This window comes from Megascapheus bottae, chromosome 28, assembly GCF_031878675.1.
Source record: "Megascapheus bottae isolate mThoBot1 chromosome 28, mThoBot2.hap1, whole genome shotgun sequence".
Taxonomy (NCBI): Eukaryota; Metazoa; Chordata; class Mammalia; order Rodentia; family Geomyidae; genus Megascapheus; species Megascapheus bottae.
The window spans coordinates 15,084,658-15,107,584 of NC_143536.1; the positions used below are offsets into that span (position 1 = coordinate 15,084,658).

The following is a 22,927-nucleotide window of genomic DNA, read 5'->3' on the forward strand; positions in this document are numbered from 1 at the left end:
CCAGCTTTTTGGTGGTTAATTGGAGATAAGAGTCATGGGGGCGGGGAGCTTGGCCTAGTGGTAGAGTGTTTGTCTAGCATGCATGAAAGCCCTAGGTTCAATTCCCTCAATACCACACACACAGAAAAAGCCAGAAGTGATGCTGTGGCTCAAGTGGTGAGCGCTAGCCTTGAGAAAGCTCAAGGACAGTGCCAAGGCTCTGAGTTTAAGCCCCATAACTGGCAAAAAAAGAAAAAAGAAAGAAAAAAAAGTAGTTGTATAAAGGGTTTGTTTCAATTCCGCAAGACAGATTATGATTACAGTGCGTTCTTGGCCAATGTCACCTTCTCCTCTTCATCCTCCTCCTCCTTCTCTTCCTTCCCCCTTCCCCTCCTCCTCCTTCTCTTCTTCTTTTTCTTGTCCTGGAGCTTGAACTCAGGGCCCAGGCACTGACCCTGAGCTTCTTTTACTCAAGGCTTGCTCTCTACCACTTGAACCACAGTGCCACTTTCCATTTTTTCAGTGTATGTGGTACTGAGAAATCGAACCCAGGGCTTCATGCATGCTTGGCAAGCACTTTACTACTAAGCCACCTTCTCAGCCCAGTGTGACCTCTTCTGTCAGTCTCCTCTATATTGCCTCAACAAACACTGACTCCAGAGCTTGTGGAGTGTTCTCAAACTTTTTCAAGCTCTTTTCTGCTTCCAGGAGCTCTTTGATGGGCCCAGGTTCCTTTCTGGAGTCAGCCACTTCTCCACCAAGGATGTAAGATCTGTAAGCATTAGCTCAATGGTCATCTTTGCCTGAAACTTTCCTTAGGTTTCTGCTGTCCCACAAAGACCTTTCACAGCACTTACATCTGTCATGTACTACCCTATAAGGAAGTGGAATCCGAAGGCAAGTGGAATATCCTTTTAGCAGAAGGACCCAGGAGAATGAGAGGCCTAGGATAGATAGGACTTGGGACTGAGCCCAGAGCTGGATTCTGCCCTTTAACAACTGTGTGGCCTGGCCCAGTTGAGCGCCTGCTCTGCCTCCAGCTCAGTAGTGGCTGCAGCTGCTGTGCTGACTCATGTAGCTGACAGCAGGGGCTGGGAGCATGGGCTTCCTAGGGACCGCAGCAGCCCAGGGGCTCCTAGATTATAAGACAGAGAAGTATGTGATGACCCGGAACTGGAAGGTGGGCATCTTGCAGAGACTGCTGCAGCTCGGAGTGGTGGCCTATGTGGTGGGGTAAGAGGGAAATCTTGGCCAGAATGCCTGGAGGGATCACGATTGGTTTTGTGGGGCTGAGAGTTGAGAGTTTGGTTTTTAAAGATCAATGCTGCTGGTGGGGTAGTGGGCAGGGGAGTGGGAAGGGGGGAAAGAAGTAGCAGGATAGGCCAAAGGAGAGATCTTTGTCCATTCAGATATCATCAGAACAAGACATGTGCCCACCTGCCTCCTTTGCAAGGTCTTTGTCCCTAGCCCCACATTGGGTTGCACCCCCGTTCCTGTCCAGAAGGGATCCTGATGGGACAGGAGATGGTAATCACTGATATTTATGAGAGCTAGAGCTCTGAAGTCCCCCAAAAGACCACTAGCTCTAGCTGTGGGTAAAAAGAGAGATCTTCAAGAATGGAGCTGGTGCCCTGGCACCAGCTGGTAGCTCATACTTATTATGCTAGCTACTTAGGAGGCTCAGTTCTGAGGATCACGGTTCAAAGGCAGCCCAGGAAGGGAAGTCTGTGAGACTCTTATCTCCAATAAACTACCAAAATGCTGGTAGTAGTAGAGCTGTGGCTCAAGTGGTAGAATGTTAGCTTTGAGCAAAAAAAAAGCTCAGGGACAATGCCTAGGCTCTGCATTCAAGCCCCAAAACTGGCAAAAAAAAAAAAAAAAGTGGGGGGAGCTGGCAAGGTGCCAGTGGCTCATGCTTGTAATCCTAGCTACTCAGGAGGCTGAGATCTGAGGATTTCTGTCCAAAGCCAGCCAGGATAGCAAAGTCTGTAAAACTCTTAGACAGTTAACCAGCAAAATGCCAGAAAGGGAATTGTGGCTAAAGTGGTAATGCACTAACTTTCAGTAAAAAAGAAAAAAATGCCAAGGGACATTCCCAGTCCCTGAGTTCAAGCTGCAGTGTCAGCAAAATACAAAGCATGAACTGTCTAAGTGTGAGTGGGGATGGGGTTGGGACATTGGATGGTGACAGTAGTTGTAGTGAACGTTGTCTACCTATGACAGTGCTGGCTCTTGATGCCTGGTTAGGGTTTCTAGCCTTTTCAGGGAGTCTGGAATGAGAGGGGAGGGCAGAGAGGAAGCAAGGAGCCTAGAAGCAGAAGGGATAGCCTATAGGGGAAGAAGCCAAGTATATAGGACTCTGTCTCTCTGCTGGTCACCTTGTGCTATGGAGATTGCACACTGCCCCTCATCTCCCCAGGTGGGCCCTCATTGTGAAGAAAGGCTACCAGGAGCGAGACATGGACCCCCACGTCTCTGTCATCACCAAACTCAAAGGGGTTTCTGTGACACAGATCAAAGAGCTTGAGAACCGGCTTTGGGACGTAGCTGACTTTGTGAAGCCACCACAGGTGGGTCTCTGGGGCCACCACTGAGGACACGAGGCCAATCATACACGCCCTCAACTCACCTCTGTCTACAGTGCCTGTGGGGAGGGGGTTAGAGGGAATGAAAGTAAATATGAGAGATAACTTGTATCAAAGACATAGATCTGAACACCACTGGCTCACACTTGTAATCTTAGCTATTCAGAAAGCTGAGATCCAAAAGATTGTAGTTCAAAGCCAGCCTGAGCAGAAGAGTCCATGAGACTCCATCTCCAAAATAATCAGCAAAAAGTCAGCTGGAGGCATAGTTCATGTGGTAGAACACCAGCTGAACAAGTGTGTTGAGAGAGACAGAAACACAGACGCAGACACACAAGACAGACAGACAGATGGACATAAGGCTTCTTGTACTCAGAAGCAGCCAGAAACCCAGCCATCCTCCAATTGTTGCTTCCTCTTGTCTCAATGAAGTTGGTGACTAGCGAGGTGAAGAACTTTTCACTGGAAAGCCAAGCTGCTGCCAAGCAGGAAAGTCCAGGAGACTCTCATCTCTAACCATCAAAAAGCCTCCAGTGGAACCGTGGTTTAATTGGTAGAATGCTAGCCTTGAGTGGAAAAAGCTCAGGTATAGAAAAAAGGCCCTGAGTTCAAACCCCAGTAATTGTGCACATATGTGTGCACACGCACACACACACACACAGGCTCTGGATCTGGATGATGTAGCACTCAGGGGCGTTGGGTTCAGTCCTCTCATTCCAAAACAAACAGCAAGCTGGGTGTGGTAATGTATACCTGTAATGCCAGCTACTTGGGAAGCAGAAGCAGGAAAGTCTTGGTCCAAAGCCCACTTGGGAAAAAGTGGAGGATCTTATCTGAAAAATAAACTGAAAGTCAAAGAACTTGGTCGTAGCTTAATTAGTGCTGGTTTAACAAGCACGAGGCCTTGAGTTCAAATCCAAGTAATCGCAAAAAAAAAATTAAACCAGATTATCAGCCTCTGATTCTTTCAGTTGGAGAAGCCTAGCCAGGACCAACCTTGAGATTTGCTTTCTAGGGAGAGAACGTGTTCTTCTTAGTGACCAACTTTCTTGTGACACCTGCTCAAGTTCAAGGCAGATGCCCAGAGGTAAGGTTACCCAAAACCTCCCAGGGTGTCCCCACTTCCTCCACCAGTCCTGGATCACATCTCCTTTCTCATTTGCAAGTGTCTAAAGATTCAGTGTGGGCTCAATCTTTCTACAAATTATCTTGTGTAGGGTTCATAGGGGCCCTACCTTGGAGGAACTATGAGTCTCATGGACGAGATCACTGAAGCTCAAGGGAAGTCACATGTTCAAGGTGACAGCACTGAGATCTCTGAGTACCAGCTCTTCCCTCCCAATTCTGGCCCTGCCTGTGTGTATTCTTCAGGCTGTTAGTATAATCCCCAAAGCCAGGTGCATGCTCTGATTGCGCAGATGGCATCTTGTAACAAGCAACAAAGATCATGTCTCCCCATTCCTCTCACTCTCTGCCAGTTCTGAGGCTTGAACTCGGAACCTGGGTACTATCTATAGGCTTTTTCTCAAGGCTAGCACTCTACCACTTGAGCCACCGTGCCACTTCTGGCTTTTTCTGTGGGTGTGTTGCTGAGAAATCAAACCCAGGGCTTCGTGCCCTGTACCACTAGGCCACACTCCCAGCCATGTCCCCTACTCTATGCCCAGTCGTTATTGTTGTGTCCCAAGGCAGCAGCCATTTTTTTGTGGGTTAGCTAGCACACTTTTGCTTATGATGAGTTTGGGGTCAGTTATGATCTCTGGCTATTGTATGTGCTTATCTGTGCTAGTAATGGGGCTTGAATTCGGGGCTTTGTGGTCTTGCTTAGCTTCTTTTGCTGAAGGCTGGCATTTTATCCTGTAAGCCAAACGTCCATTTCTTGCTTGTTGCTGTAATTTAAGCTAAGAGTCTTATTGACTTTTTCTGTCTAGATTGGCTTCAAAATGCCATCTTTGGACTTCAACCTCTTGAGTATTTATGACAGGCATAAGCTATTAGCACCAGGTTGATGTCTAAACATTTTTCATTCCAATTGAGCCAAGTTTGTTCTTGGCCATTTTTCATCCAGAAAAGCAGATTCTCCTCCCTAAAATGCCACCATCCCTCACCCCCTTGGTCTGGGATTGTCCAAGTGAGCCATCATTCGTCAGAGAGCAGCACACTGGTTCTTTCTCTATAGATTTGAATGGTTGGTACCCAAAATATAACTGTGGGTGCCTGTCTCTATGGTAACATCTTTCCTTTAATCAAGCCCAACATTAGATCACTGTGTGCTAGGCTGGAGGATGACTGTTCAGATGCTTCTCTGGTGGGTGGTCCCACTAGGGGCGTTGGGGATCTCACATGTCCATTCCTGTCCCTTTCCCCACAAAAGAGGGAGGCGTCTACACAAAGGATGTGCTTACCTTTGGATGATGAACACTGTATCTTCTCTCTGTCTGGATGCTGAAAGATGTCCATTTAGTGTTCTCTGAAATTTTGCTACAGATATGAGCTTGACTTTTCTGGAACTTGTGGGATTCCTTAATGCCCATCTCTGAGGGATCAGGCTCTTCCCATGAAACTGCCATGCTGCTATCCTGTGTGGAATCCACTGCTCCGACAATCTTGTCTCCTGAAGCTAGCCATTATGGCTTTTCAGACTTCTTCAGTTATTTGGCTTCCCTCTGCCTGAAGCTAAGGCCCTATAAGACTTCCTGACGCTCAAGTCTGCCTTGCTCTGTTGCTTACCCTCTTCCTCTATGGGCTATCGCCCATGACTCTAACCCTGTGAAGGCAATGAATGTCCCTGGAAATAGAATCTCAAGCAGGGAAGGGACTAGATCAACTATGGGGAGTGTGGAAGGTACTACTTCCCTATGACTTCAGAGTCCTGCTCTTTACTGCCCATATCCTCTTGCCTCCACCCTAGCACACCGAATGCCATCCACTTGTCCTTGCCAAGTTCCCTTCATTTTTCTGTTCTGTTGTTCAACGTGTACCAGGGAAGCTGCATCACTTCTGCCACCAGGACAAGGTGTTCTTGTTTCCCTATCTGATCAGAAGGCAGCTGGTTGTCCACCCCACCCCCACCAACCTGCCATTCTCTGTTTATTTGTGCCTTCCAATGTGTATTTTCCCATGGGCCTCCAACCCCAGGGAATCCTGGGAGATCTGTAGGGAAGAGCTGTGTTCTTGTGGTCTATGGGGCTGAGTCACAGAAGAGAAGAATCTCTTCCTGAGTGATTGGTAACTGGGGGGGGGGGTCTCTCATCCACCCCAGCACCCTTCTGTCCCACTGGCTAACTGCTGGGCCCAAGAAGATTGTCCTGAAGGGGAGACGGGGACACATAGCCATGGTAAGTGTGAACTCTGTCTTCCAGCACCTTCCCTGGGGAAAGGAATAAAGAGGAAATCCTGAGTGTGCCTATCCTGGTATTGCCCTGTTCTGCCAACAGCCTCTCTTTTGTACCCTCCATGTGCCCTTGAGGGCCTAGAGTTCATTTTGTGTTGTGTGTGTGTGTGTGTTTTTAAGGCATAAAAACAGGTCAGTGTGTGGAATTCAATGAGACCCATAGTACCTGTGAGATCCGGAGCTGGTGCCCAGTAGAGAGCAGAGCTGTGCCCATGTAAGTCTCCCCTGATTCCTGAGAAAGGACTCCAGGGTGGGCAACAGCTTTCTAATATCCCCTCTGCCTACAGGAAGCCCCTGCTGGCGCAGGCCAAGAACTTTACACTGTTCATTAAAAACACTGTCACTTTCAGCAAGTTCAACTTTTCCAAGTAAGCACGGGCAGGTTCTGGCTGATCCCAGATCCTCCATGTTTCCTAGCTTATCTAATTCTCTAGCCTGATTCCTTCCCAGGACCAATGCCTTAGACACCCGGGATACCACCTACTTCAAGCACTGTCGTTATAATCCACACTCCAGTCCCTACTGTCCTGTGTTCCGCATTGGGGACCTTGTGGCTGCAGCTGGAGCTGACTTTGATGATCTGGCCTTGCTGGTGGGTCCTCAAAGTTTGGGATGTTGAAGGGCTTGGGGAGAGGACCTGAGGCCCACCCACAGGTGGGAGCAGAGATATGCTGTGTGCAGGGTGGTGCTGTGGGCATCACAGTCCACTGGGACTGCAACCTGGACGTGGGAGGCACTGACTGCTGGCCTCGCTACTCTTTCCGGCTCCAAGAACGGGGCTACAACTTCAGGTATGGCTCCCACTAACTGCTTGCTGTTCCTAGCAAGTCTTCCTCTACCCATTTCCGCACCCCGCCCCCCCGGTCTCCAACTAGGTCCACCATGCCTACAGAGGTTCCCGGGGGGCAGAAGTGGGTGTTCACAGACTTAATTTCCAGCTCAGGCTCCATCTAGCCATGCATTCCGGCAGTACAGTCTCTGCCTCCAGACTCTGGCATGGCTCCTCTTCCACCCTAACATCTCCCTTTTATGACAAAGGGGGCATTTTTGGGGGGCGGGGGTCTTGAGCTCAGGGCATGAGCACTGTCCTTGGACTTTCTCAAGGCTAGAGCTCTACCACCTGAGTCTCAGCACCACTTCCAGCTTTTTTTTTTCCTATGTATGTGGTACCGAGGAATTGAACCCAGGTCTTTGTGCATGCTAGGCAAGCACTCTACCACTAGGCCAAACTCCCAGCCCCCACATTTTTTTTTTGCCAGTCCTGGGCTTGAGCTCAGGGCCTGAGCACTGTTGTTGGACTTTCTCAAGGCTAGAGCTCTACCACTTGAGCCTCAGCACCACTTCTGGCTTTTTTCTATGTATGTGGTACTGAGGAATCGAACCCGGGTCTTCATGCATGCTAGGCAAGCACTTTAACCAGTAGGCCAAACTCCTGGCCCTACATTTTTGTTTTTTATTTACTCTTGATCTAAACATTTTCCTCCAAAACATCTGTAGTAAGTTCAAAGGTTAATATCACGCATATCCATATGCTCTTCATTCATATTCATTAGTTTTATTTTTTAACATTTGGCCACGTTTGGTTTTTCCTTGTCTAAAATAAGCTGTAGAGAGCTCGACAGACTTCAAGCAAAGCCCTTTTGGGTTGGAGATATGGTAAATTACTTGCCTAGGGTGTGTAAGGCCTTGTGTTGGATCCTAAGCTTTACAAAACATGAAACAAAGCAAAGCAAAGCAAAGCAAAACAGAAGTATTTGAAAGTAGCTAGGTGCTGGTATCTCATGCTAGTAATCCTAGCTACTCAGCTACCTGATTCTTGATGGTCAGGGTTCGAATCAGAAAAACCCATGAGATTCCATTTTCAATTAGCATATCAAAAATATTGGCCTTGCTGGGGATGTGGCTTAGTGGTAGAGTGTTTTTGCCCTGGGTTTGATTCCTCAGTATCACATAAATGAAATAAACTTTAAAAATGCTGAACTGGAGGTGTGGCTCAAGTGGTAGAATGTTAACCTTAGTTGAAAAGCCAAATGAGAGTCAAGTTTTAGTACTGAGGGGGGCAGGGAAAGCTGAACTAGAGTAGAAGCATGACCCAAATGGTGATGTACCAGCCAACAAGCAGAACAAGCATAAGGCCCTGAATTGGGAGTGTGGGAAGCTAGGCATCAGTGTCTCATGCCTGTAATCTTAGCTACTCAGGAGGCTGAAATGTGAGGATTATGATTTGAGGCCAGCCGTGGCAGATATGTCCATGAGATTCTTATCTCCAATTAATCAGGGAAAAGCCAGAAGTAAAACTGTGGCTCAAGTGATAGAGTGCTACCCTTGAGCAAAAACGCCAAACAAGACTGGGGGACACTGAGTTCAAGCCCAGTACTAGAAAAAAAAAGCAAGAAAATAATTGAAAATAAGTGGAAGATACTAGACTCTCACCCTTTCAACACTGTCCTAAGACCAAGGGCCTTCCATGTGACTGCCAACTAATTGTCACACCCAAGAAACTGGACATTGATCAATTAAATCTAATATTTTTATTTCTCTTTTTTTTTTTGCCAGTCCTGGCTTGGATGCAAGGCCTGAGCACTGTCCTTGGGCTTTCTCCAGGCTAGAGCTCTACCATTTGAGCCACAGCACCATTTCTGGCTTTTTCTATGTATGTGAACCCGGATCTTTGTGCATGCTTTGTGCAAGCACTCTACTACTAGGCCAAACTCCTGGCCCTAATATATGTTTTTCTACAGCATTGACAATAATGGTTCTAAATCTCTGTGTTTTCTAGTCAAAGATGTACTCAAGGAGACTGTGTGTATGTGTGTGTGTGTGTGTGTGTGTGTGTGTGTGTGTACATATCGGTTCTGGGGCTTGAACTCAAGTCCTGGGTGCAGTCCCTTAGCTTTGTTACTCAAGGCTGGGACTTTACCACTTGAGCCACAGCTCCACTTCAAACTTTTTTTGGTAGTTAGTTGGAGCTAGGAGGCTCACAGACTTTTTCTGTCAGCCTGGCTTTGAACTGTGAATCTCAGATCCCAGCCTCCTGAGTGGTTAGGATTATAGGCATGAGCCACCAGTGCCTGGAACACTCAAGGATCTGAAATTGACACCTTGGAGATCTGGCTTTGTTCCCTTTCCTCCTACCTGTGGATTTGTCAGCCCTACTTTTCTCTACCCGTGCCTCCTTCCTGAGCCCTGGGAAGCGACCTTATGTGAACCTTCTTCCCCAGTTCTGGAGGAAATTGAATTCCTGTCTCAAGGATCTGACAATTCTAGGCCTGCCACAACCCTACTCTGCTTTCCTCCTCCCCTTCCTCCCAATTTTTATTGTGTTTTGGTCTCCGCTATAGGCAGAGAACTCTGCCATACGTCTGGCCTGCCTTTAGCATCTACCTAGGGCCAAGATCTAGGACTCAAGTTTGGGCTGAGAGTCAAGCTATAAGCAAGACTGAGGCTCAGTAAAACCCATCCAGCCTAAGAACAGGCAGCATGGACACCAGAGCCCTCTTTCCTCACCCAAGGACCTCCAATCACTGGTGGGAGGCTTCCGGTGTAGAGACCCGGAGTCTGCTAAAGCTCTATGGGATCCGCTTCGACATTCTTGTCACTGGCCAGGTAAGGGTCAGGGATTCAGACAGATGGGCCTGGAAGAAACCTGGGAGGGCAGTCACGGTCTAAAAGGCTCAGCCTAAGCCTCTCTTAGGCAGGGAAGTTTGGGCTGATCCCCACAGCCATCACAGTGGGTACTGGAGCGGCCTTGTTGGGTGTGGTAAGTCTGATTGCTATGGGTTTGCCTTGGCTTACAAGTGAGTACCTGCCTGGGTCTGCATGTTGCATGGTGGGAAGGTAGGTTTGGAAGTCAGGATGTAATGAGCCCTACCTTTCCCAGGTCACCTTCCTCTGTGACCTGCTGTTGCTATATGTGGATAGAGAAGCCCATTTCTACTGGACAACAAAGTATGAGGAAGTGAGTTACAGGCCTTTGTTGGTTCTAGAGTTGAAGTCGCTCAGTCTGGACACTGGGTTCTGATCTGCTGTGGGTTCTTATTTTTTTTTGTCTGTAGGCAAAAGCCCCCAAAGCAAATGCCAGTCCTGCACAGACAACGCCAGCCTTCCCACCCATGTGCCCGGATGTCCAATTGCCTTAGATGATGCCAGCATTTGCCTCCCACATCCACTCTTGGCATCCTGAAACCAATGTGAGGACTCCAGAACCACTTGCCTGTCTAGTTCCACAGCCTGTAGCTGCTCTCTGCTTGTTAGAGGCTGAGGGCTAGGGGATGGGTCACAGAGGAAGCCCAGTAGGATTGAAGAGGGGGATGGACCCCCTTCTTTGAACTCCCAAGAAGACTAGGTCCAGCTTTGGCAGGGTGCTACCTAGAAGGACAGAAGCTAGTTTCGTTTAAAGACTTGGGGGGCAGGGTGACACTTGAGCCATAGAGGTAGAGAGAAACCAGAGTACCTGCAAGGCATCATGGATAGAGGGTCCATGTTCAGCATATAAACACCTCTTCTCTCAAGCTAGGTGGGGCTGAGGGTAAGAGAAGAGGGTTATAGGGTTGTAGGTAACAGGAGAAGTTAGTAGGCTGTGGGCAATAGGGGAGGTTAATGGGGCTGAGTTGGTGGTCACTAGGTCCTTTGGGATCTTCTGTATATCACGTCAGAGGCCCTCAGCCTCCCCCCTGGATCCTGATCACTGGGTTTATTGGGTTCCACTGGGTAAGGAGGAGGTACATCTGGGAGGCAGCTCCTCTCTGAGCTGGGCAGAAGACCCATGTTGAGGAAGCTTCCTGGTCCCAAGGCTGGCTGTGTCCCAGTGTCAGAACCTAATATCTTTGCTGTCATTGGACAGCTGCCTAGTTTGGGGTAGAGAAAGGGGAAGGTAAGAGCAGTGCCAAAAGAATGTGACAGTGCTTGCTAGCTGGCAGTGTGGCCAATGGGACCGTTCTTATTATTATGGATCCACTTAGGTGACATTCAGGCAGCTGCCACACTGCCATGAGACCCCTGCATGCAAAAGGCCATAACTTTGACCCAGACAGAGTACAGAGGCTGTAAGGAATGCCTTAATAAAGACCAGCCACATTCTGACTCTGAAATTCTCCAGTGGGAACCCAAGTTCTGCCTGATGGAAATTGTTTCCATGTCCTGGGGCCATGATCAGGAAGAAAGGATAGGGCTACAAGAGGCTAGCCCTCTCTTGGACCCAAGATGGAGCAGGGATTTGGAAATAACCCCCAGCTCAGTAAATTACTAGTAGCTTTCTCATGAGTATGCCTGGCCATCAGAATTCGGCTGGGCCTGAAGCGGCATTAACATCTAGAATCACCTGGCACCCAAAGCTTCAGAACTCCTGCTACCTACCTCTCAATATCCAGAGCAGTGGTTTTCATGGAGAATGAGGGCTCCAGAGGACTGGAGTGGGAGAGTATGGATTCCAATTACCAGTAATTGGAGGTGGGTCACATGTACCTGGTTGTTCTAGGATCTAGAGAAAGCTGATGTCACCACTGAAGTAAAGCTTGCCAAAGCCAACAGCTTCCTGTCTTTCTGGAGAGGGGAGGTGGCTATAATGGACATAGCTCAGCCATAAGGATCCCAGTGGAAGTATGTATATAACATGGGCTAGGGTGTTCCTGGAAACTCCCTCTTTGTACGTAGGCTAAAAGGTAGCAGAGGTGGCCCCAGGCACTGGTGCACATGCACATTCATGTGCAGCTTTCAAATCTCCATGGGGACTACTGCCCTGGGCACTGAGTAGCAGTAGAGACACACACCAAGGGGCTTTATCTAAGAGCCCTGGCAAAGTGGATAAAGACAGAGCCAGCTATGGTTGGGCCTGAGCTTGCAAATGATTACTTCCTTTACCTCACAGTAGCCATTTGGGCCATGAAGGATTGTGCATGGAGGGGAAGGGTCTTGTGGAAATGTGCCTGTGTCCAGGTGTGTCCTAAGTGGGCCTTGAGCCCAGGATCTCTGGGATCCCTAAAAAAAACCCAAAAGGTCCCTTGAATCTCACTGCTTTTTCTGAATAATGTTTTTCAGGCCCAGCCATTACTCCCTAAGTCTACTCCTAGATATGGGGAGCTTGGTCCGCCCTGGTCATGGACCTCTTCTCACCTGGGTTAAGCAAGTCCATTCTCAACTGGGCAGAGAATCCAGCATAAGGATGTCTCCTGGTCCCAAATCTAGCTGAATTCCTGTCCTAGCTATACTTTTATAGAGCCTCATGGTCTCTGCTGTGAATTGGGAACAACTGCCTGGTTTGATGAGAGGGAGGGGCAAAGAAGAACTCAGTGCCTAAAGAATACAACAGTACATGATGGCTGGCCATATGGCCAGTAGAATAGTTACTATTATGGGGTCCCTGGGGCCTTTTCCCTGCCCACTCTTCCCTCAGTTGTCCAGGTAGCCAGGATTGCTAATCAACAGAAAAGCATTGGACAAAGAGTCTACCACACCAACACTGACCAAGTCCCATCCCTAAAGACCAGCAGTTCTCTAGGCACTGGTGATTACTCAGGAGGCTAAGATCTGAGGACCCTCATTCCAAGCCAGCTCAGGCAGGAAAGTCCATTGGAGATTTTTATCTCCAATTAGCCACGCAAGAGCCAGAAGCAGAGATGTGGCTTAAGTGGTAAGGTGCTGACCTTGAGAAAAAAACAAAACAAAACAAAACAAAAAACTAAAACTAAAAACTAAGGAATAGTACCCAGGCTCTGAGTTCAAGCCCCAGAACCTGGGTGCATGCACACACACACACACACACACACACACACACACACACACACACACACACACACAGCAACAGCAGCAGCAATAGCAGCAGCAGCAGCTCAGCACCTAAGTCAGGTGGGTTCTAAGGTCCTGAGAACACCCCTACCCCATCCTGCATCCTGACAGGTGCAGCCCCAGATCTTCTTGTCTCTCAAGGAAGTGAGAAATGCAGGGGAATTGTCAGTGGGCCTCTCAGATAAGCCAAGCTACTCCATGCAGCCAGGATCCTGGGCTGGCTCCTGGCTAGTAGGCTGCACCGTTTCCACAGTCTCTTCCAGGCCACCACTGGGGAATACCACATAGTGTGCAGTGGTCGGCTCTGGTGGTTCCCGTTGGTTCTCCTTGCTGTGCCAGATGCCGTAGCCAAAATACACAGCGAGTCCTGTTGTGAGGGGAGATGACAGAACGAGCCTGAGAGCCAGATCCCAGCCCTGCCTTGTCCCTCCTTTCCCCCATCCCACACACACCAAGGCAGCACTTACGGGAGTGTGCCTCAGCTTGACCCCACTCACCAATCAGCAGCCAGATGGCAAAACGCAGCCAAGTCAGGTAGCTGAGCTTGAGCATGAGGCAGATATTGAGGAGGATGCTCAGAGCTGGAGTCAAGGGCACCAAGGGGATCTGAAGGCATAAGAGGAAAGCTAGCTGGGCTTCAGGATCTGCTGGCCCAGGGCCTGATTTCACAGAAATTCTACCTCTGTCTCTGGAAAGTCTGGAGACCCGTGGGTCCTTACCAGGCAGAAAGATGGGGGTCAAGAGGATAGATTGGTTTCCTCAGCCCTATAAGCCCTTCACTCTCTGTGGGCTGGCCCTGAGGCAGTGCCAAAGAGCTGGTTGGGTCAGGTGGGTGGGTGCAAGGCGGAGGAAATACCTGGAAAGTATCTTGCTGTTGCTGTTGCTGGTAAGCCCCCAGGACAAGAAGACTAAGCAGGAACACGATACCACTGATCACAAGCAGCAGGACGTACGCCCACTGAGGGAAGTGCAGAGCTGAATCCCCGAAGACCAGCACACAGCTTAGGGTAGTGGCTGAGGCCACCAAGATGCCAAGTGCCCAAGCCACAGCAGTTCCAGGGCTGCATTCCTCCAGGAAGCTCAAGTAGGGCCTTAGGGATGGTCGCAGCTGGCCAGGCTCAGGGATGGAGGTCTGTACAGAGCCTACTAGCTGTATGTGGTCAGCGAATGAGTCGTACTTCTTAGCTGAGGGGCTAGGGCTGGCCAGGCCTGGGGAGCTGGGTGGAGAAACCTTCTGGAAGCGCAGTACAATGATGCTGGTGGCCACGAAAGTATAGGCCAGTAGAGTACCAATGGACAAGAACTGGACCAGTGCCTCCAGGTCCAACAGCAGTGCGAGGAGAGCCATGAGGACCCCAAACACCAATATCCCCACCACAGGCACCTGCGTCCGGGGATGTACGCGGGCAAACATCTGGAAGAAGAGCCCATCAGCAGCCATGGCATAGACGATGCGTGGCAGCGAGAAAAGGTTGCTGAGTAGGACTGTGTTCATGGCTGCAGCAGAGGGGAAGAGGGCATTTAGTGTGGCAGCGGAGCTGCTGTTGGAGGGGCAGGGGCATAAGGGAGCTCTTTGGAGACAGGGGCATAAGTTTAGTTTCTCAGAGAGTGGGGGGTGCTGGACTGTCACCCCCCCACCTCCCATAGAGCATTTCAGTTTAAGGAATCTATTTAGAGCAGAGTGCCACTGTCCCTAAAGAATTTGTAAGCACATGCTCAGGCATTCCATGGACAATCTGTGGGGAACGGCACTCCATCTAGCCTGGATGGCAAGGCTCTAATAATTCATGTTTCCCTAAGCCCATTATACAACTCATAAAACTGAGACGTGAATGGAGGCACGTTCTCCAAGAAGCTGAGGGTTGTGCTTCCACTGTTCTGTTCCCACCCACACTATCCACAAGATTTACTTACCGCAGATGGAACCAGCTGCCACGATGAAGCCAGCCCAGCTGTATCCCCGCCTATAGAAGGCATCAGCGAGGGCAGAGTCAGGGTCCAGGCTGTGCCAGGGTACCATGAGTGTTAGCACGGTGGAGATGAGGATATAGGCGCCAGCTGCCAGGCCAAGAGAGATGGCAATAGCCATAGGTACGGCCCGCCGTGGGTTCTGGGCCTCCTCACTGGAGGCGGCAATGACATCAAAACCCACGAAGGCATAGAAACAGGTGGCCGTGCCTGCCATGACTCCAGAAAAGCCAAAAGGTGCAAAGCCACCCTCCTTAGAGCTCCAATTATGGGGACAGGCTAGGGCAAACCCCAAAATAATGATGAAGAGGATGACAATTAGGCTGATGGCAGAGAAGGTGTGATTAAGCCAGGAAGAGACTCGGGCTCCACAGGAGACAAAGGCAGAAGCCACAAGTAAGATACCAGCAGCCAGAAAATCTGGGTATTGGGCCAGAAAAGGCACCTGCCAGACACCCACGTGAGATTCGGTAAAATTACGAATACTGTGGCTAAAGATGGCATCCAAATAGCCGCTCCAGGCACGAGCCACAGCAGCACCTCCAATGAGGTATTCCAGAAGCACATTCCAGCCAATGAGAAAGGCCCACACTTCACCCATGGAGACATAGGTGAACAGGTATGCAGAGCCCGTCCGGGGCACACGTGCTCCAAATTCTGCATAGCATAGGGCAGCCAGCAGGGATGCCACAGCAGCTATGGCAAAAGACAGGAGCACGGCAGGCCCAGCTATGTCTTTGGCCACAGTGCCTGTGAGGACATAGAGACCCGAGCCTACCATGCCCCCCACACCTAGCAAGGTCAGGTCCAGTGTGGAGAGGCAGCGCCGCAGAGAGGTCTCCATGCTGGAGTCTTCCAGTGGCTTCAATCGATTCAGCTTCTGGCAGAATCGAGCCAGGCTGGCAGTGCTGAATAGTCCCCGGGCCATGGTACCTAGGAGGGCCAGAGGGAAATGACAGGTTGTCCAGTCATGTCCTGGCTAGCCTTGTGTCTCTCCTGGATTGTCCACCCTCGGTTCATTCTGTTGTCTCCACAGGGGGTTTGTGTGGGGGGGGGGGGGAGATCCAGGACACCTGTACTTGAGGATCTCCTCAAAGATTAGGATGAGACGACAGAGATGGGAAGCCTGGAGATCCTGTGGGCCTCCTGGGCAGTGGAGGGGGGCAAGGCAGAGCCTGACCTAGGCGCCGGCTAATCTGGCACTGAACATGATGAACTGGCCCCAGAAAGTGAGAGAGATAAGGAACAGATCCATGATCGATCAGGCATCTAAGCGCCAGACGAAATGGAAGGCTTCGGCACAGCCGGGCCTCCAGGACCCGGAACGGGAGCGGCTCTGGCAGTCGGGGCGTGGTCCAAGCCACCACTGGGCCTCCAAGAACCATCACCCCCCACCCCCACCCCCTGCTGCCAGGCTGGACTATCAACTCACCAGGCCCAGGAAGCAGAGGCCCCAGATCTGGAGGCGAGGCCCGCGATGCACTTGCCCAAACCCCTAACAAACTGCCGCCTCTCGCTGCCGTGGCCCGCCTGCGCCGCCGGGAGCGACCTGGCTAGCGGCCAGGACCACTACCCTTGTCCCCAGACACCACCGTCTTCGCTTGCCCGCTGAGCTTCGGGCGGAACCCTGCGCAAACCCCGCCGCGACCCACCTGCCGTGTCGCCAGCCACCGCCACCGCCGCAGGCTCCGCGCGCACTGCCCGCCCCCGCCAGCCAGGGAGCGCACGGCCGCCAGCCAGCGCGCAGGGCCCGCCCCGCCTCCGAGGCGCGGATCGCCGCACCCGCCCCGGCCCTCCCCCTGCGGAGCGGGGAGAGGGGGCCCAGCCTCCCCCTCCTCCGCCGGCACACGCACCTAAGTTACCTCCTCCGCGCGCGCACGGCTTACCAGGTGAGGATCCGAGCCCTCGCTCCGATCCCAAGGTGTCGCTGTCATACCATTCAACCAAGGGAGTCATCTGCTCGGGACCCACCCACCCGCCCCGCGGAGGCCCAGGCGCGGCGACCTGCGGCGGAGGGGTCTGAAAAGGAACCTTCTTCGTGCCCAGGGCGATGAGGACCTAGGTCTGGCTGAGCAAGCCCTAACTGCTCAGCTACAATGGCGCTGGCAGGCAGCCATCCTCAGACGTTGGCAAGAAAGCGTAGCCTTCCGTGAGAATGCTGTGAAAGGGCAGAACCTGGGCAGGCTGTCCTGAGCCTCCTCCAGCTACAGATAATGTCTTATAAAATGAGACACGCAGTTGACCTCCAGAGACGGCTGGCAGGCCGCTGTGTGTGTGCACGCACGCGCGCGCCCTCCACGCACCCCCGATCCCAGCGCAGCATCTCTTAGCCTAGGACCACCTGGACAATTCTGAAGTACCCCAACAGCAATCCCCTGCTCGTTAGAGTTCAGAGTACTTCATGCCGGTCCCCATACCATGAGCCCAGGAGTGCTATGCCGATTTAACTTGAAAATCAGTGAACTGTGCCATTCTAAGGAATAAAGAAAATAATAATAATAAAAAAAGCTGGATGCCAGTGGTTCACACCTGTATTCCCAGACACTCAAGAGGTTGAGGTCTGAGGATCTCAGTTCAAAACCAGCTTAGGAAGAAAAGTCTTCAATGAAGAAAAAGAAAAAAGAGGAGGAGGAAGAGGAAGAGGAGGAGGAGGAGGAGGAGGAGGAGGAGGAAGAAGAAGAAGAAGAAGAAGAAGAAGAAGAAGAAGAAGAAGAAGAAGAAGAAGAAGAAAGAGGAAGCCGCCAGAGTAGAGATATGGCTCAGATGGTAGAGTGCTAACAAAAAAAGCTAAGAGACAGTACCCAAGCTGAATTCAAGCCCCAGTATTGGCACACACACACACACACACACACACACACTGAGAATACACTAAATTGGGTTGGAGGTGTAGCACAAGTAGTAGAGAGTTTGCCTAGAAAGAATAAGGTCATAAGTTCAAGTCCCAGGACTGCCAACAAACCAAACCAAAAGAAAGAAATCTGACAGAAAAGAAAGTTAAAGCATATCTAATTACAGATGACATCATACACACACACATACACAATTTTATGGAATCCACAAAAAAGAAAAATATATATTAGAACTAACAAATTCTGCAAAGTTGTCACATATAAGATCAAGGTACAAAAATCATTTGTGTTGGGCTGGGAGTGTGGCTTAGTGGCAGAGTGCTTGCCTAGCATGCACGAAGCCCTGGATTCAATTCCTCAGTACCACATAAAGAGAAAAAAGCCAAAAGTGGTGCTGTGACTCCAGTGGCAGTGCTCTAGCTGAGAGTACAGAGAGGCTGAGGGACAGAGTCCTGAGTTCAAACCCCAGGACTGGCAAAAAAAAAAATCAGTTGTTTTTCTGTACACTACTAACGAGCTATCCTGAAATAAAATTAAGAAAATAATTCTGGCTGGGACCTGGTGGCTTATACCTATCATCCTAGCTACTCAGGAGGCTGAGAAAAAAAGCTAAGGGACAGTATCCAGACCTTGAGTTCAAGCCCCAGTACTGGCACAAAACACAACAACAACAAATCCTATTTTTAAGAAAATATCAAGCTGATTTCAAAAGTCATATTGAAAGGCAAGAAAGCTGGGTATTAATGGCTCATATCTGTAATGCTAGCTATTTGGGAGACTTGGATCTGAGGATTACAGCTTGAAGCCAGTTCAGGCAGGAAGGTCTATGAGACTTTTTTTTTTGCCAGTCCTGGGCTTGAGCTCAGGGCCTGAGCACTGTCCTTGGACTTTCTCAAGGCTAGAGCTCTACCACTTGAGCCTCAGCACCACTTCCGGCTTTTTGCTATGTATGTGGTACTGAGGAATCGAACCCAGGTCTTCATGCATGCTAGGCAAGCACTGTAACCACTAGGCCAAACTCCCGGCCCCTCTATGAGACTCTTATCTCCAATTAATCACCAGAAAACCAGAAGTGAAGCTGTGGCTCAAGTGGTAGAGTGCTATTGAGTAGGAAAGCTCAGGGACAGCACCCAGGTCCAGAATTTAGGCCCCAGGAATGCATCAAAATAAAAATAAAAACAAAAACAAACAACAACAACAAAAAGAACAGAATTAGAGATTCCTACTTCTTGATCTCTAAACTGATTACAAAACTATAATAAGACTGGTGCTGACATATCGGCAGACATAGAAATAAACGAAATAGACTTGAAAATCCAGAAAGGAACCTTTACATTTATGGTCAAATGATTTTTAATAGAGCTTATTTTATCAGAGATGCTGTGGGTTCACAGCAATATTGAGCAGAAAGTACAGAGAGTTCCCATAGATTTGCTCCTTAGCTACAGAACGTCTTCCACTATTGGTATCTAGCATCAGAGCAGCACATTTGTTACAACTGATGAACTTACACTGACTCATTATTGTCACCCAAAGTCCCTACTTTCTATTAGAGTTGAACTTTATGTTGCACCAAAGTTCTATGGGTTCCGACAAATTATAATGTTAGGTACAGAGGATTAGACTACCACACAGTTTCACTGTCTTAAAGAGACTTTGTGCCCCGTCTGTTCATCCTGTCCTCCTCCAGACCCTGGGAAATGCCAATTGAGTGTGTGTGGGGTGTGTGTGTGTGTGTGAATGTGTGTGTGTGGCCATACATGACGGTACTTGGACTTGACCTTAATACCTTGCTCTCTGACTTTTTTTTGTGCTGGTCCAGGGGCTTGAACTCAGGGCCTGGGTGCTGTCCCTGAGCTTTATTTGCTTAAGGTTAGAACTTTACCACTTGAGCTACAATTCCACTTTGGGCTTTTGGGGTAGTTCATTGGAGATAAGAGAATTACAGACTTTTCCTGCCTTGGCTGGCTTTGAACTTTGATCCTCAGAGCTCAGATTCCTGGATAGCTAGGATTACGATGTGTGCCACTGAGGCCCATCTCCTTTCTTTCTGTACGTCAACCCTGAGAATAGCAGCATTTGTCTCTATCTGTTCTATCCCTTGCTAGCGGTGAATTCCCTCTTCTCAACAGTTCCTGTAGCCTATTTGTTAAAAACCAGCCCTGGATTCCTGAATACAGTCCACTTCTGGTTTTCCAAACACCTTTTCTGCCAGGAGCTGGTGGCTCAAACCCGTAATCCTAGCTATGTAGGAGTCTGAGATCTGAGGATCATGATTCAAAGCTAGTGTGGGCAGGAAAATCTGTGAGATGTTATCTTCAATAAACTACTCAGAATAAGCTGGAAATGGCCCTGTGGCTCAAGTGGCAGAGCACTAGCCTTGAGCAAAAGAAGCTCAGGGACAGTGCCTAAACCCAGAGTTCAAGCCCCAGGACTAGCAAAACAAACAAACAAAACAAAACAAAAGCTTTCCTGATCCTTGTAAATCTGGACCACATCCTTCATCATTTGCCAATCAAGGGAGTAACAGGGAGTCAGGGAAATTTGTTTTCCTAAATCCATTGTGGCAGAGGGAGATGTTGCTCAAACCCAGAACTGTTTTTTAACATGTGTGTATGTGGTACATGTGAGGCTTGAACTCGTGTTTTAGTTTTGTGGGTTTTTTTCCCTCAAAGTTAGTGCTTTACTGCTTGAATCACAGCTTCTTTTCCAGCTTCTTGCTGGTTTTTGAAGGTAAGAGTCTCATAGACTTTCTTGCTAGATCTGGCTTCTGAACTGTGGTCGTCACATCTCAGTCTTCTGAACAGCTAGTATTATAGGCCTGTGCTATTAGTTTTTGATATGCATTTTTTTCATGGTTCACAATGGTACACTTTTCTTTTTTAGCCATTTGTACTTGTGAGAACTGTCTGATCAGCTCACATTCCCATTTACCACATCCATGTTTTTGTAAACACGATTTAATTTATCTATTTCTCTTCTTTTTTTTTTTTGCCAGTCCTGGGCTTGAGTTCAGGGCCTGAGCACTGTCCTTGGACTTTCTCAAGGCTAGAGCTCTACCACTTGAGCCTCAGCACCACTTCTGGCTTTTTTCTATGTATGTGGTACCGTGGAATCGAACCCAGGGCTTCATGCTTGCTAGACAAGCATTCTACAACTAAGCCACATTCCAGACTGCCTCTACTTTATGAGTGCTGGACTTACAGGTGTGTACTTGGATGCTCAATCCATTATTATGCTTATGTTTATCACTTTTCCCTTTTTGCCAGTCCTGGGGCTTGAACTCAGGGCCTGAGTGCTGTCCCTGGGATTTCTCAGAATTAGAGCTCTACCACTTGAGCCATTTCCAGCTTTTTCTATGTATGTGTACCAAGAAATTGAACCCAGGTCTTCGTGCATTCTAGGCAAGTAGTCGACCACTAGGCTAAACTCCAGGGCTCTGTTTATCACTTTTAGCATCTTAATTTCTCTGTGAAAATTCCAGATCCTGTGGTTAATGCCTAGAACAATTAACAGGCACTTGAGAAAATGAGTTGATGATTGGGGTCAGGAGTATGGTAGAGCACTAGCCTTGAGAAAACCCAAGGACAGTGCTCAGATCTTGGGACTGGCAAAAAATAAAAATAAAAAATAAGTTGATGAATTTTATAAAGTCACTCTGGTATATTGGTTAGTAAATTAAAAGCACTTGAAAAACAATAGATATGGAACAATCTTCATTATTTTCTTTGCTATTTCTTTTTTTGGCAAGTCCTGGGCTTGAGTTCAGGGCCTGAGCACTGTCCTTAGACTTTCTCAAGGCTAGAGCTCTACCACTTGAGCCTCAGCACCACTTCTGGCTTTTTTTTATGTATGTGGTACCAAGGAATTGAACCTGGGTCTTCATGTATGCCTGGCAAGCACTCTACCACTAGACCAAACTTCTGACCCCCTTTGCTATTTCTTAGAAGCAGAAGTTCCCATGTGAATCAACATCATTTTTCTTAAGGTCAAGAACTTAACATGAGAGAATTTTGTACAGCCTTTGCTAAAATATGTCTTATCTCTAAGACTTTCCACATAGTTCAGTTGCTTCTTTATGACCCACTATTCTTTGTCCTGGGATCCTAGGTAGAAAGAAAATGTATTTTCTTTCACTGACTCTATAGGTTCTAGTGAGGAAGATGATTTCCTCTGTGTACTAGATGCTGGGGAAACTGACAAAGCCAGAAGAAAGTAATTTTCTACAAAGTCAACACTGCTGGATTTCTGTGTGTAGTCGCTACTGGTGAGTGGAAGGGGAACTTTTTCACTATCCCTTCCTTTGCAGATTTCTAGTCTCAGAAGAAAAATATTCGAAAGAATGAATTCTTTGAAGGGCTGGCACATGAGTTGAGTGTCAAGTACAGAGTCCTGGGTTCAAGTCCCAGTACCACAAAAAGTGTTGGGGAGAGTGAAAATAAAGCAAATGATCTTGGGCTGGGATTTTGGCCTAGTGGTAGAGAGCTTGCCTAGCATGCACAAAGACCTGGGCACGAGTCCTCACTACCACATACATAGAAAAGCTGGAAACGGTGCTGTGGCTCAAGTGGTAGAGCACTAGCTTTGAGGAAAGCCCAAGGATAGTGCTCAAGTCCTGAGATAAACCCCAGGACTGGCCAAAAAAAAGATCTTGCTGGACCCCAGTGGTTCACAGCTGTAACCCGTTACTCAGGAGGCTGAGATCTGAGGACAGTGGTTCAAAGCCAGCATGGGCAGAAAAGTCCCTGTGAGGCTTTTATCCCGGCCCTGAGTTCAAGCCCCATGACTGGCAAAAGAAAGGAAGGAAGGAAGGAAGGAAAAGAAAAACAGTGGTGAAGGGGAAAAAAAAAAAAACAACCTCCTTTTCTGGAGTTTGGAGGCGAAAAATCTGAGGCTTGGGACTCAAAACCAGCCCCAGCACAAGAAAGTCCAGGAGACTCTTGCCTCCAATTAACCAGAAAACTGGAAGTGACGCTGTGGCTCAATGCGGTCGAGGGGTAGCCTTGAGCTGAAGCGCTCAGGGACAGCTCCCAGGCCCAGAGTTCAAGTCCCAGGACTCCCTCCCCGCCCCCTTGTACGTTCAGGTTGGCTTTGAGCCCCTTTCCTGAACCTCTTGCCTGGGCAGGTCTCGAATCCTGACACTGGCCATCCTGGATTCCTGATGTGAGTTTTCAACAGGCAGATGCAGATGTGGGACCCGACATGGCCCCTTTCCTCCGGGAAGCAGAGCTTCTGCTCGGCCCCGGGACGGCTTCTTATAGAGCTTCTCAGTAGGCACCAAGAGCATGTGGGCCTCAGGAGACAACCAATCAGAAGGAACGCTTCGGACGTCAAGGTAGGTGGCCAATCACGATTGAGATTTAAGCCTA

The 22,927-nt window shown here is 49.1% G+C and overlaps 2 protein-coding genes across 5 annotated transcripts; one reads left to right on the plus strand and one right to left on the minus strand.

The window, feature by feature from the left end:
- The first annotated feature begins 1,024 nt into the window (after positions 1–1,024).
- Positions 1,025–11,476, plus strand: P2rx6 (purinergic receptor P2X 6). 4 transcript variants are annotated; one of them, XM_090320579.1, is made up of 12 exons: positions 1,025–1,212; positions 2,399–2,549; positions 3,580–3,651; positions 5,827–5,902; positions 6,079–6,172; positions 6,246–6,326; positions 6,409–6,550; positions 6,640–6,749; positions 9,471–9,564; positions 9,653–9,718; positions 9,839–9,916; positions 10,014–10,103. In XM_090320579.1, the coding sequence occupies exons 1-12, from the start codon at positions 1,079–1,081 to the stop codon at positions 10,095–10,097; spliced, it is 1,182 nt and encodes a 393-aa protein (XP_090176705.1). In that variant the 5' UTR covers positions 1,025–1,078; the 3' UTR covers positions 10,098–10,103. The 4 variants fall into 4 exon arrangements, with proteins under 4 accessions (XP_090176705.1, XP_090176706.1, XP_090176707.1 ...); XM_090320582.1 differs by having other exon boundaries at positions 1,092–1,159; positions 10,014–11,476; XM_090320580.1 differs by lacking the exon at positions 9,653–9,718.
- Slc7a4 (solute carrier family 7 member 4) lies at positions 11,407–16,385 on the minus strand. Its single transcript, XM_090320578.1, has 5 exons — positions 16,362–16,385; positions 14,656–15,642; positions 13,598–14,238; positions 13,239–13,347; positions 11,407–13,108 (listed from the first exon to the last, which is right to left on the minus strand). Exons 2-5 carry the CDS (start codon positions 15,635–15,637, stop codon positions 12,933–12,935), a joined length of 1,908 nt encoding a protein of 635 aa, XP_090176704.1. The 5' UTR covers positions 15,638–15,642; positions 16,362–16,385; the 3' UTR covers positions 11,407–12,932.
- Positions 16,386–22,927: the final 6,542 nt, after the last annotated feature.

Excerpts from the sequence above, each read along its gene's own strand:
- P2rx6 (XM_090320579.1), top strand. The coding sequence starts at position 1,079 with ATGGGCTTCCTAGGGACCGCAGCAGCCCAGGGGCTCCTAGATTATAAG. Across the intron at positions 6,551-6,639 it reads TTGATGATCTGGCCTTGCTG|GGTGGTGCTGTGGGCATCAC; the intron begins GTGGGTCCTCAA and ends TGCTGTGTGCAG. Across the intron at positions 9,565-9,652 it reads ACATTCTTGTCACTGGCCAG|GCAGGGAAGTTTGGGCTGAT; the intron begins GTAAGGGTCAGG and ends AGCCTCTCTTAG.
- Slc7a4 (XM_090320578.1), bottom strand. The coding sequence starts at position 15,637 with ATGGCCCGGGGACTATTCAGCACTGCCAGCCTGGCTCGATTCTGCCAG. Across the intron at positions 13,348-13,597 it reads AACAGCAAGATACTTTCCAG|ATCCCCTTGGTGCCCTTGAC; the intron begins GTATTTCCTCCG and ends TTATGCCTTCAG. Across the intron at positions 13,109-13,238 it reads TGCCATCTGGCTGCTGATTG|GACTCGCTGTGTATTTTGGC; the intron begins GTGAGTGGGGTC and ends CCCTCACAACAG.